This window comes from Zonotrichia leucophrys, chromosome 2 (assembly GCF_028769735.1).
Source record: "Zonotrichia leucophrys gambelii isolate GWCS_2022_RI chromosome 2, RI_Zleu_2.0, whole genome shotgun sequence".
Lineage (NCBI taxonomy): Eukaryota > Metazoa > Chordata > Aves > Passeriformes > Passerellidae > Zonotrichia > Zonotrichia leucophrys.
This window is the reverse complement of record NC_088171.1, coordinates 50798872-50811809: the sequence shown is the minus strand read 5'-3', so window position 1 is coordinate 50811809 and position 12938 is coordinate 50798872. Positions and strand designations below refer to the sequence as shown.

Genomic DNA, 12938 nt, shown 5'->3' with positions numbered 1-12938 from the left:
TCAATGTTCCATCCTCCAGTCTATGCTCTGAAAAGTAAATAGTGTACATGATGTTTCTTGGAAATCAATGTGAATATTTCCTATTTTAACTGGGACTGGAAATCGGACTCCCTTTGTCTTTGCCCATTGTGGCTTTGAAAAATCTAACACTCCATAGCTTATTACGGCATTATTACAAGCTCCCATCATTACTAATCATTAAGAGAGAAAGGCTACACCTTAGCAGTTGAGCCAAGCTCATTTCTTCCACTCTTATCTCTAAAAACATTGAAGCTGAAATGGAAGGAAATCTTCCAGGGCTAGAATCCCAAATGTCTAATTAGTATAAAGCAAGCATTGATAAAAAACTACTATTTACGCTTGCTAATGGTATGATATCAAAGGGCCAGGTTCCACTAACTTATTGTCATTAGTACAAGGCAATTATAAAGAAGTTAGCTTAGGCTTAGCAGGATATTTCATGTGAAGCAACAGGAATTAAACACGTACAGTGTTGTCTCACAGTCCAACGTTGCCTCTCAGGTGCTGCAGGAGGCCAGCGAGGCTTCCTGGGCTGCATTCGCTCCCTGAGGATGAACGGGGTGACGCTGGACCTGGAGGAGAGAGCCAAGGTCACGCCCGGGGTGAAGCCTGGCTGCTCTGGCCACTGCACCAGCTACGGCATGTACTGCGCCAACGGGGGCAAGTGCGTGGAGAAATACAATGGCTACTCCTGTGACTGCTCCACAACTGCCTACGATGGGCCGTTCTGCATAAAAGGTAAATACTAGGCCATTCTGCATAAAACATAAATGCTTCCTGCAGGAGGCAGAGTTAGGGGGGAGCTAATTGCCTGAGGGGGGAAAAACCACGAAGCAATTGATGCTTCAGCTTCATTAAATAAACAAGTAAATCCTGTTTAGTACTTCCTGCTAACAATTCAAACTATACACCCATGTGTATGTTTAAATGTGGTTATTTAAAACCACGCCTCTTATGAGGACTGCATGTTTAAATCAAATAGCACAACAACAAAATGCATCAGGAACGCCTGTAGTAGTAGCAGGTCTGGCAGAGGGTATTCCTTAGTCTTGAACTGCAGAACCATAAATTCCAACTAGCACAATATCATGGTAAATTCTTTAAAAGAAAACCATGGATTTAAACAAAAGCTACCTAGTCATTCAGACATGTAGGTATGACATTTGGGTTGAATATCTCATATATTGGGAGGCCAGCATTTGGCTTAAAAATTTTATCCATCTGTAAGTAGACCAAGTCTTTTAGGACCTCAAACTGGGTTAGGGATTGGACCTGCTGGGATAAGGGAAGGCACAGAGCTCCCACATTTATGTCAGTCCTTTGGAAATGTTTAAAATATGTTCTGGAATTTCAAAAGCAGTGATTATAAGAGAACAATGTACTGTGGATGCACAGTTCTGCATGAGAAAGAAAGTCAAGGAGCAAGGAAAAGCGGGATCCAACAACAAAAATTGAGAAGAAAAGTACTAATTTTTTTTTTCTTGTTTGACTGTCTAATCCACTGCTTTCCCTAATAATTTTAAAAGCTTTCTCAAAGTCTCAGATAAAAATGTGAAAATAAAAAAGTGTGCTCTTCTCATCAGTATCCCTGATGTTAAAGAAACCTGTAGCTTCATAAATTGCTCCTCTTCTTTTACATTCCTCTCTGAACCAGGAATCCTGCAGGCAGTCTAGGTCACCAGCCACCTGAGTCCCCTCATGAAGCTAATTTGGCAGTAGGGGACAGCACCTGGCCTTTGATGTTCTGGTTTTCAACTCTTTCTCAGGGATTTTTTCCAATTCAAAATCTGAGAATTATTTTGCAAATATCCTTACCCTGCTCTCTTTTAGCCACACTTATAGGAAGCATAAAGTTTATAGAAGAAATAGGCAGTCTTTTTACCTGGTGCTGTGTTGTGGACTGCATTTCCTCCCCACACACTTCAGCCACTTTCATTTATATCTATCTGTGTTCACTTTTATTTCATTTTGTCACAGCAAATCTTTGTCCATTGCTGATGTTGCTAACATACTGGATCATCCTCTTCTAAAAGCCAAGGGATTGTTTTCATATCACCAAATATTCACATCAGCAGATATGGATAAGTCTCTGGCATGATTATTTTTTAAATTCCAATAAATATGATGTATTTGTAGTGCAGCAGAAGGGAAGCAGCTGTTTCTCTAGGTAATGGCTTCCACTGTGCTTGCATGCAGGAATTTCATCAGCTTTCACCATGCTGTGCTGCTTCAAAAGCAAATTATAAACCATGTCCATTCAGTTCAGGACTGTTCATACAGCAGCTCCTGAGAATGTGAATACAGTAATTTCAGTTAATTTAGCAAATGATTTGTCATGAATAATGGTAATGCATATTTAGTATTTCTGTTCACTAATGCAGTCATGTAGTAGGGGAAACCTGTTCAGGCTGGAATTAGGTCAACCTCTCACAACCTCTGTGTGTGTCAACACAAAAAAAAAAGGGGGGAGGGGGGGGAAGAAAAGATAATTAAAGATAATTACTGCCATGCCGTATTCACAGAATTCACTTCATAGCTTTTTCTATATTGCCAGAACTCATCACATGCACTTTTATTTATGAGGAGTTTGTTCCTGTTATGGATAGGAAAGCCCCAAACTTCCACCAAAACTAGCTCTAAGCTAAAGCATTTATTTTTTCCTGGATGTGGAGCTAACAGAATAAAAACATACCACTAATATAATAATAATTGGGAACAATTGAGCACCTAGCACAGGGAAACCCTGGTTTTGGCTGGCCGGTAAGCACTTCCATAGCAATGGCAGTAATATCATATATGTTATACTCTTCTCCTTATCAGTGTCCCAGTGCAGCCAAGGGCCCAGAGCTCTGACAGGAATAATTTGGGCATGCAGTGGAACTTGCTGTGGGCTGGAGCTCATGCAGAAGTCCTCTTGTTAGAGCAGGGATGTCTGTGCCATATGGTGTTGTGCCATTTAAACATGACATCAGATCTCTGCTTTCAATATCAAATTTGTTCCAGGCTAAAAAGGGCTCTCTAAATCCTTTAGATCTTATGTACAAGGTTTAAATTGCCAATTTCCTATCTGTTAGTGCTGAAGACTGCTGTACTCATCTAGAATACCCCCAAGTGTGATATAGTGTGGGTGAGTTCATGAGGCTTGCCTACAGAAAGAAGAATAGGACACTGGGGAAAAAGCTAGAGGATAAATTACACAAAACAGACTGGGGCATCTTATGATTGAAGTAATTGTAAAATCTCTGTAACAAACAATACTGATAATGAGGTCTTTGGAAGAATTCATTTACAGCCCATTACATTTACATTGTCAATTTAACTTGCATTACGCCTTTTAAATCAAGTAAAGCACTGGAACAACTGATGTGTGTTGTCAAGCTTCCTAGACTTATGAAAGAAGGGGAGTCCTACATTTTCTTTCTAACAGCAGCTCCTGGAATCTTGTACTGTGTCCTCTTGGCCTATGAGACAAGATTGAATGTATTTTCTAGAAACAAAGGGCAAACATACATAACATCTGCAAAATAAGTAATGGCAAAACAGCCAAGTATGTTTTAGTTTAAAAAATATTTTTAAAATTTATAAAAATCTGAAAGGTTTTGGAAATTTGGAAAGTTTTTTCTGTAAAATAAAATGATGCCTAAATTGTATTTTAATTGATTTTGATGAAGAGACTGTAATTGTTATATTTCAATCCATTTTTTCATTAACACTTTGACACTTTCCCCTCTGTAAAAGCACTGAAATATCTACGAACATGTTTTCAAAGACTGTATGATCTGTTTTCAATGATTTTTTTTCTTTATAATGACAGAGTTGAATACTGCTCTGTCACTTTTATAACCTGCACCACAGTATGCTGTTTCTTGATGTGTAATGCTGGGTAAGTCACATTCACTAGGAATTCCGATTGGCTGCCATAAAATAACATCCTTAGTGCTTTGCAGGATAGACTAGAACTAGATTTCATTATTTCACTCCTCTCAGTAAATATTCCAGGCCAAATAGATCTGTTGATTTGATAATCAGTAGTGCCTGACATCCCATTCAAACCAATATGGGATATTACCAAAAAAATATGCCACTCAGCTGGAGTGAAAGTTGGCACAGTCCTTACAGACTTCTCTTTCCATTGATTTTCTTTTGCCACAGGAATCTTTCCTTATCCAAAGGCTTCATTTTGATATTGAAGTCACTTGGCTGCAGTGAACTTCTTGGGGTTGGTTACATGCTGAAAGTGCTAGCAGAGGAGATGGGAAAATTGAAGGAAAAAACCATTGCTATAAGGAAATCACCATACAGGGGTTGATGGGTAATAAACACACTTCACAACAAAAACAGGCCTCGCATGTTGTGGATTCTTTCACTGATGAAATCTGTCCTGAGAGCCTCTGACTGATGACTGACAAGAAATTGCATTGTCTCCAGCCTTATTAGCAGTACACCACAAGGCGAATGATGTTGTAGTGGTCTGGAAATTACACTATTTTTTTACAAGGACAAAAAGAAGTATGAAAATGCAGTCTGACATCTATTTTAACTTTATTTTTGTTTCGTATTTGAGGCATATGCAATTGGTTTTACTTCTTTCATTGCTCAGAGAAATTGCTCTGAGGAATAGCTGAAGTGTTTCTGCCATCCTGCAGATTGCTTTCTGACCTTTCCCTGTCCTTTGTTTAAGCGTAAATTCTCTTTTTTTTCTTCTACCACAGCTGTCTTATCATCATAAAAGCATTTCTGAGAAAACAATTAATTTTTGTTCCTCTAAAAAACAAATTCCTCCCTTTAAACAAAAAATAAAAATAAAAAGCAAAGGTCAAATGCAGGGCATGTGGCAGCATTCTGATGTGGGACATACTCCAGGGAGAAAGCATTCCTCCTTTGGTATTGAAATGCATTGGAACAACAGTGGGAGAAGAAATTACACCCACCAGGAGTGAGGCCAAAAAGAAAATTTAAAAAAAAATTAAATAGCTGGTGCTATGACTCATGTGCCTTCAGGTATGCTGGAAGGGTAAATTCAAAGCTTTCCAGTTTCTCTGCAGTTACTCAATTTGCATTAACAAACAGCAAGGAGATGCTACACTCTTTTTTCTTTTCTCCTTTGGAGTAAAGCTCAGATTCTCTGCGTGAATTCTTGCAGTCCTTAAGACAATGCCCGAACTGAGCTCCTTCATGTTTGTTTTTATATTTGTATGAACCCTGAAAGCACTTACAAGTAGTATTGTCACAGTCAGATTTCCTTCTTTTCCTGCTCCCTTCTACGTCTCAAAGAGGAGAAAACAACTTTTTACTAGGCTGAGTGGATGGAAGGCACATCAGGAGGCAGCAACTCTGCACCCTTCCAGACTGATCAACTACAAATTCTGCCGTGGTTGGACTCATTCAATTCCCTTTATTTGGCAAAAGCATTGCATTGTTTTGCTGAAAGCAATGGTGAGGTGATTGTTAGAGTGTTTTAAGGTAACTAACTTCTTCGTTTTCTTAGTTCAGAATCAGAGAACCCAGAAAATTAAGGCAACATTCCCTCCCAGACCCCAAAAAATTCTACTGTTTTCAACATGATTGTGACCTGTTCTCTGAAAGTTACATGAGAAGTTTTCTTCAGGTTGTTAATATTAAGCTCCCACTCTGGTAAGTCTGAAATGCTGCAGGCAGGATTTTTTACCTGTAGGACTCAGGTTTTAGCCTCTTTTGGGTAAAGATATATACTCACAAAAAATAGATATACTTTCTAAAGCTATTCTATTCTTTGGTTCTGTCAATATTGCCTTTTTAAACATTCACAGTTATGCTCTAGTGCTTTGAAAGTTGCACTTCAGTGCAACAATTCTTTCATTGGAAAAAAAGCAATGTTTTTCTTTTTAAATAGTACTCTTCCCAATAGTACTTACATATCTTAAAGAGATATCAACCTGGTTATAAACTGATTATCAGCCTGAATATATTATTGCTAGCTCACTTATCATCCATAATAAACCACTTATAATAAGCACAAATTCCTTATTTTATACACAGAAAACAAATCATGGGAATAATTTAAAAAGAAAAACAATTAGTCCTGGCTCAGAAAATGGGATGAACTTTCTTGGTCAGACAACTAAAATAGGCCTGCTTTAGTGTCATTACTCATCGAATGCAGATATTTTGTGAAAGTTAAGTAGAGCAGCCTCAGCAACACTGCTGGCTGCTGCATGCCTGTGTAAAGGCTGCTGAGAGACACCAGATATTTGCAATATTTATACATCTGCATGCTGCTTAAAGAGTTTTGGCACCTCACATAGGGCATTTATGCTTACAATAGCTCTGTGATGTGAGAAGAGGTTTTTGTTATGGAAATGCAGAAAGCAAAGGAGGGCAGGAAGGATCTGCTCAGATTTAAAGTGGACACCTGTAGTACAGGAAGGAATAGAAGCCAGGTCTCACCTATCGAGGCTGTTGCTCTGAACACTGTGAAATCAGGAAATGACAGTCTCTAATATTTCTCAAATGGCTCCTGCAAGGATGCAAGTTTATCTCTGAGGTTCCTAAAGAGGACTTCCATAGACTCCCTGGCAGGACATCATGAAATCCAGTCTGTTGTACACTTGACATCACATTTTCTTCATCCATCCAATTTTATTTGATGGTGGCATGGAAAAAAGTTGGTGCTTAGGTTTTTTCTTTTCAATCACTATGGATATTTCCACTAGAAATGGAGCTGGCTTATCATTAAGATTTGACAGAAAATACATGGCACCTGTTGCCACTCCCTTACTCTGAGTCTGTTGTCTCAGATATCAGATCAACTTTCTATCATACTTTCAAATCAGTGCAGAATAAACTGCAGCTACAACTTTCCTGACATTTTTAGGTTCTCTGTGGCATGCACATTTCTGTCCAGGTATAGAAAGTTGGAATAAAGCCCTGCTTTGCAGGGCTAGTACAAAAGCAGATTCTGAGCTCAGCCTTGTTTAAGCATATTTAACTGCTTCCTGGCAGAATCTGCCTGTTGGCATCAACTAGGGAGGCTTGAAAGTGTCATGAATCAGGTGGCTAAACCCCATCTCCTGTGGCACGTCTCCTGTTCTACTGAAGGTAGTGGGAATCTTTGCATGGATTTATGATCACTCCCCATAGTTCACTTGTGCACGTTATTTTGTATATCCCCTGATTCTGATAGTTCAAGAAAGCCTTTTTTATACTGAATACTCATATAGAAGAAATAAGTCCTCACTAGGTTTGTATTCCATTAAGGCCCACAAGCAATTGCTCTACCTTGGTGGAAAGTTCCAACATGCATCACAGATTATTAGAGTAAGAGCAGCCAGAAAATGAGAGATGTAGAACAACAGCTTTAAATCCCCACTTCTTGAAATCACATACTAAATGTGCCTGAAGGTGGAATAAAGTGTTAAGTAAGCTAACCAGACAAATGGTAAGCATTATCACCTTCAGGGCCCTCAAATTCTCTCCCAGATCAACAGCTGTGAGATTCTGACACTTTACTGATGCCCTATGGCCAGAAGGTACCTCAGCAAACAAGTCTTAGTCTTTGAGACCACAGTCTGGAAGTAATTTTAGGTGCTCCCAAGCACAATTTTTACCATAAGATGAACAAGCAAGCTCTGGTTAATCTATATTCAATATTCATAACTGCATGTAAAATAATAAAAAAAAAAAACAGAAAGGAAATTATGCAAAATGAAAGAGGGTTTATTCAACCATCTACCTTGTTTGTAAATGCACCAAGTGTTAGAATGTCTCCAGTGACTGTCCTTGCTTAGGATTTTGGAAAAGCTGCTTTTCACACCCAGAACTCTATGCAGGGAAGACATTGAGCACTGGCAAGCAGCATCACAGAGTAATAATTTTAACTTACTGACTCTGACCAGGGCCAAAGAGGCATTTAGAAACCCCAGATGGGACCTGCTTACAGCTGTAGAAGTCAGCTTTGTGAAACAAAGAGGAGAGAGTCTTTTCCTTCTCCATTTCTCACATCCTTGCCAGGCTTTGTAATTGCCAGGATTTTGTCTCCACCTTTTGTAAGGCAGATATGCCCTGTTATGTCCATGAAGTGAATAACCAGCACCACTTCCTCCTTGGTTTCCAGGTAAAAGGTGACAGAAATCTGATCCAGTGTACTTAGAAAACTATGAGAAGTTGAGTCATCAGCTTGAGTCAGTGAGAGCTATCCTACTAAAGAAGGGAGATTCCACTTCTTACAATGTTACGCTTGAAAAGGTCCCGTGTTTAAATTGGGGAGGTTGGAATTTTGGGGTTTTTTTTTGATAGCTCCACAGATCTACAGCTTCTTTATTTATTAGGAGTAATATCTGGTATTTGATTCATTACAATTCCTATTAACATTTCCATCCCAGCTGTCAGCATAGAGCAAACCCAATTGTTACAAAGACTGCTGAGCTCTGTATCTGTTAAATATATGCACCTGGATAGAAAATCTTGCTGAAGTTGTGTTCAGCCACACCTGTGCCTTGCTGGCAGGGTTTTTCAAAGGTGAGAAAAAGGTTATGGAGAAAGAAGACAAGTTGTCTACGTGTCTGTATGGCTCACAGGATCATTATCACTACCTAAGAACAGAAGAACCAACACTGACATTTCACTGATGTAAAAAGCAGTAGAGGAGAATCAGATTTCTACTTACATTTTCTTAGGTCTACATCACCAGCCCAGAAAAGTAATGAGACTTTGCAAGTTTTGTAGGAGAAATGGGGATTTTTGTTGCTGTTTGGCTTTGTCCTCCAGTCTTTCAATACTCCTGATCTCAGACAGAATAAGAGGGTACAATAATAAAAGTAGCTGAGTGGAGAGAGGGAGACTGTGGTGATGGCCAAATAATCATGACCTTCAAAATAACTTTGTCAGTTCTGGGTACATGTACATTTTCTGTGGAAGTTTTGGATCACCTTTCCAAATTGAAGCTGGATAATTTTGTAACATATGTGCCATTCACACTGGGGACACTCACCTTGCTTGATAAAATTGTTTCTAACAATCCACAATTCCTGTTCTGGGTTCCTCTACAAAGCCAGCCCAAAGTGTTTATATTTGAGAAGTCTGTCAACAGAGAGTAACTGCACTGTATGTTGGTGTAAAAATAGGTATTATTTTCTGAAGAAAATAGATCTGTTAGCACCACATTCATTTCCCTAAGGTCTCTGCCTTGAAAGGGCGGTTTGCAGAGCAATCTTTACTGCGCCTTATGCCTGGTGTCCCAAGAGTCATCTGTTCAGATAGGATTTCAAATATTACAGAAGAAAAGAGAGTTGTGCATGGAAACTTCCCTCACATTTCACCAGCAGGATTTGGGCTGCATTTGACCCTCTTTATTCAGGGAGCTTGAATGGTTTTCTGGGTGAAGGACTTCCATACTCCTTCTGAGACAACTTCAGGAAGATGCTACACTTGTGACCTCAAGTGTAAACCTCAAGGTCACCACTTGTAACCTAAAAAATAGATAGCTTTTTTGTTGGTCAGCCCTTGGCATTTCCAAGTCATCATATACCTGCATTCAAGATAGGGAAAATTATGCTTTAGCTATTTTGGTACGTCCTAATAGTTTAAGCAACCTGCTCCTGTGAGTTGCTGAGCATTTTGCAGTCCTGCTGCAAGGATTTCAGCTTCTTTCAGTAAAGTGCATAATCATGTGCATCAGCCTCTTTGATGAGCTGGAACTTGAGAGAATTCAATATATTCCTATTGAGGGCCCAATACACTCACAAAGCCAAAATGAACCTTCCTGTTATCCTGCCTTTTAAAAGAGGTGAGGAGAATTTCAAGGTTTATTACAATACCCTGTATGCCTGTAATAATAGAGCTACATTGAAAATTATTTTCTCAGCACAAATCAAGTTAAACATACAGAACATTCTCCATCGTGAAACCCTTTTGGAATAAAAAGTCACAGAACAGAGTACTGACAGATGGAAGGGACCCACAAGGATGATCAAATTCACCTCACAAAACTGCAGAATAATCTGAATACCATTTCAGAGAACACCGTTTACTTAAAGCTTTCTTTGTAGTAATGAACATTTAACATAGCAATTTATAACATTTACAGCTCTGGAAAAAATGCTTCACACGCTTTCCACTTCAGCCCCAGAGCAGTGCTGAGGTCAGGACTGAAGGTCCCAGTATCCCCAGAGCGCGAGGCCCTGGGCAAGCACAGCGCCAGGCAATTCCAAAGATTACTTCTAAAAATGAAAGGCATGACAAGCAGTAAGCAGGCTGGAGGCAAACATAATTGTGCATCAGTGTGCAGAGTGCGTGTGTGGAGCCTCCACGGGGGCTGCAGTCCCCACCAGCAGTGGCAGCGGCAGGACCCGGCACGGCCTGCAGCTCTGCCAGTGTAATTGATAGGGCACCCGCCCCAGAAGCAGCTTGTGTCAACCAGAAGCAGGGACTGAAGAATAAATTAGTGGTCACAGGGATATTTTTAGGCCCATCTTGCAGATACTTGGAGCTACTGCTTTAGATTTTTGCATGCTAACACTTGTTTCTTACACTGCTGTTAGAGGCAGAGGGCATCACAAGTTGGGGAAGTTTTCTATGACAGAGCCCTTCACTTTTAATCCAGGAGCACTAAAGTTGAGACTACTGCAAAATATAGTTGTTAAATGAAATTGCCTCCCCCATAACTTTTTCGGGCTGATTTAACTTTTCCCCTATAAAATTGCAGTTATAAATCCATCAGAATGATCAAATTATTTATAGCACCTCAGGACCATAGCTTGGCTCTGTGTTTTATATGTCCATTCAGTGACAGCAACTGTGGTATTTTGAGTTTGGGAGAATTTTTATATGACAGCACGAAAACGTAAAGCTTTTCCAGCATTAGATTTAGCAAAATTCTGGAAAGAATCATCAATATAATTTTATCATTTTACCTATTCTCTGCTCAGCTACTCTGAATTAATTCTGCAGGCTCGTTCCTGACTTGCTTTGTGTCTGTGTAAAGATTCAAAAATAAGCATCTTCTGACATGTGTTTTGAAATAAAGCCTTTCCTTAGGATTGTGTGAAGACTCAAAATGTTAAAATGGAATAAAAATAAATTTCTTGTTTAGATGGGCAATTTTTCACAAAACTGGCAACTTTGCATCATGTAGAAAGGTAGTAGACAATGAAAGACTTTTTTTTAAAGACTGTTTATGGCCTTAAGTACTTCTTACAGCCCTTCTTTGATTACAATACCCATATGTTATGATTATAATATTTTAATCATTATTTCATACCTTACAAAATGTTCATAAACATACCTTCTTAATCAGGTTCACATATCATTTAAAAATTTCCTTTCACAATATTGACCCAGGCAGCACAGCTGATCCAGTACCACCATGTCTCTAAATAAATTATTGCCAAAGGAAGTCAGTCAAGTGATCCCCAGTGGAGTAGATTATATCAATGGTGGTCAATTGTGCAGTAATTCCTGCAGGAGGTTATCAAAGTCAGCATTGCTGCAAGAACAGCAGCCTGGAATTATGATTTCAGTGTTGAGGAAGAGGCAGGACTGCATTATTATGGGGAGCACTAGTAGTGCTTTTTCAGCTGAAAATATTAATTCTGTCAAAAGGAGGTGTATTTTCTATCAAGAGTGTTGGAACACCACATCTTGTCTCAGATTGGTTTGAAAATTATAGCACGTCCTGGGATCTACATTTCAAGTATCTCTTGCCTCTTGTTCCCAGCTGAGTCAAACTCCCTAGTTAATTTTATCTCCCATAAGGGCATCCTTGTTGTGGAGTTCTGGTGAATAATTGTGCTAGTAGTGGATAACTTACAAGCATTGTGTCCACTCCTTTTAGGGGCTGGAATTGTCATCATTCCTTTGGGAGGTCCTTCCAAATCCACTCAATTTTGGTGGTCAGAACTGCTGTTTGTCCTTTTCCTTGGTGGTTGTATTTTTACTGTGTCCTTTAAGCCACTCTTCCTTGTTTCTCCCTCTTTGAAGCATTATCTACCTCAAAATTTCAATGAGAATAAATTTAAATCATAATTATCCTTGTCTGTAGTACTGACATGAGATATAGGCATGGGCTTTCTGTGAGCCCCAAAGGAAATATTTCCTTTACTTTGTGAATCCAAGTACCCACGAATAAAGTGGAGATTGTTCTTTTCATTCTCATAGGAAAATAGTGAGACTCTTGACCTAAATATTGTGCTTAAATAGCACAGCAGTAGAAAGGTGCACAGATAAGTACTGATCAAGTCACAGTAATATGTTTCAACCGAAAGGTGTTGGCACATTTAATTTACCTTTTTTTCTTTTCACCCTCCTTTTCCTGTTGTGTTCAAGATGTGGGAGCATTTTTTGAAGAAGGAATGTGGCTTCGTTACAACTTCCACTCCCCAGGGACTAGCGTGAAGGATTTAGTCAGCCGGACGCTTTTGAGTTCTGCAGATCCTGAGATTACAGGACCTGACCTCAGCTTGAACAAGGAAGAGCTCAGCTTCAGCTTCAGCACTACCAAGTCCCCTTGTGTCTTATTTTATGTCAGCTCCTACACTCCGGACTTCATGGCTGTGCTTGTGAACCCCACGGGTAAGAAACTGCTCCGGGCTCTCCCCATTGAAGGCACAATTGACAATACCAGGCTGATACTCAGGGGAAGCCCTGAACTAATGAGAAAGTCTCTTCACCCTTGTCACATTAAAGTAAAGTACTTAGAAACCTGAACCTTCATTCTGCTTCTACTAGATCTGGTACTGAGGTAACTGTTCAGTTTAGTGGTGTTTCTTTAGCCAACCCTCTCTCACAAAACAAGACTAACCAAACAAAAAAAAAAAAAAACCTGCGATAACAATGAGACCCATGCCATGAGCCAGTGTTAAGGTGGGGACAAGTAGACATCCACATGAAGGCACCTGAATAGCTGAACTGGCAATATCCCTAGTAGTCAGTAGAAAGTGTCG

The 12938-nt window shown here is 39.5% G+C and overlaps 1 protein-coding gene across 1 annotated transcript in view; it reads left to right on the top strand.

The window, feature by feature from the left end:
• The window catches only part of CNTNAP2 (contactin associated protein 2), a 1031263-nt gene that overhangs the window by 938519 nt on the left and 79806 nt on the right, over nt 1-12938 (top strand). Inside the window, exons 18-19 of the mRNA XM_064704986.1 lie at nt 523-759; nt 12322-12567. Of these exons, the coding sequence (XP_064561056.1) occupies nt 523-759; nt 12322-12567 (483 nt within the window). The remainder of the gene's footprint in view (nt 1-522; nt 760-12321; nt 12568-12938) is intronic.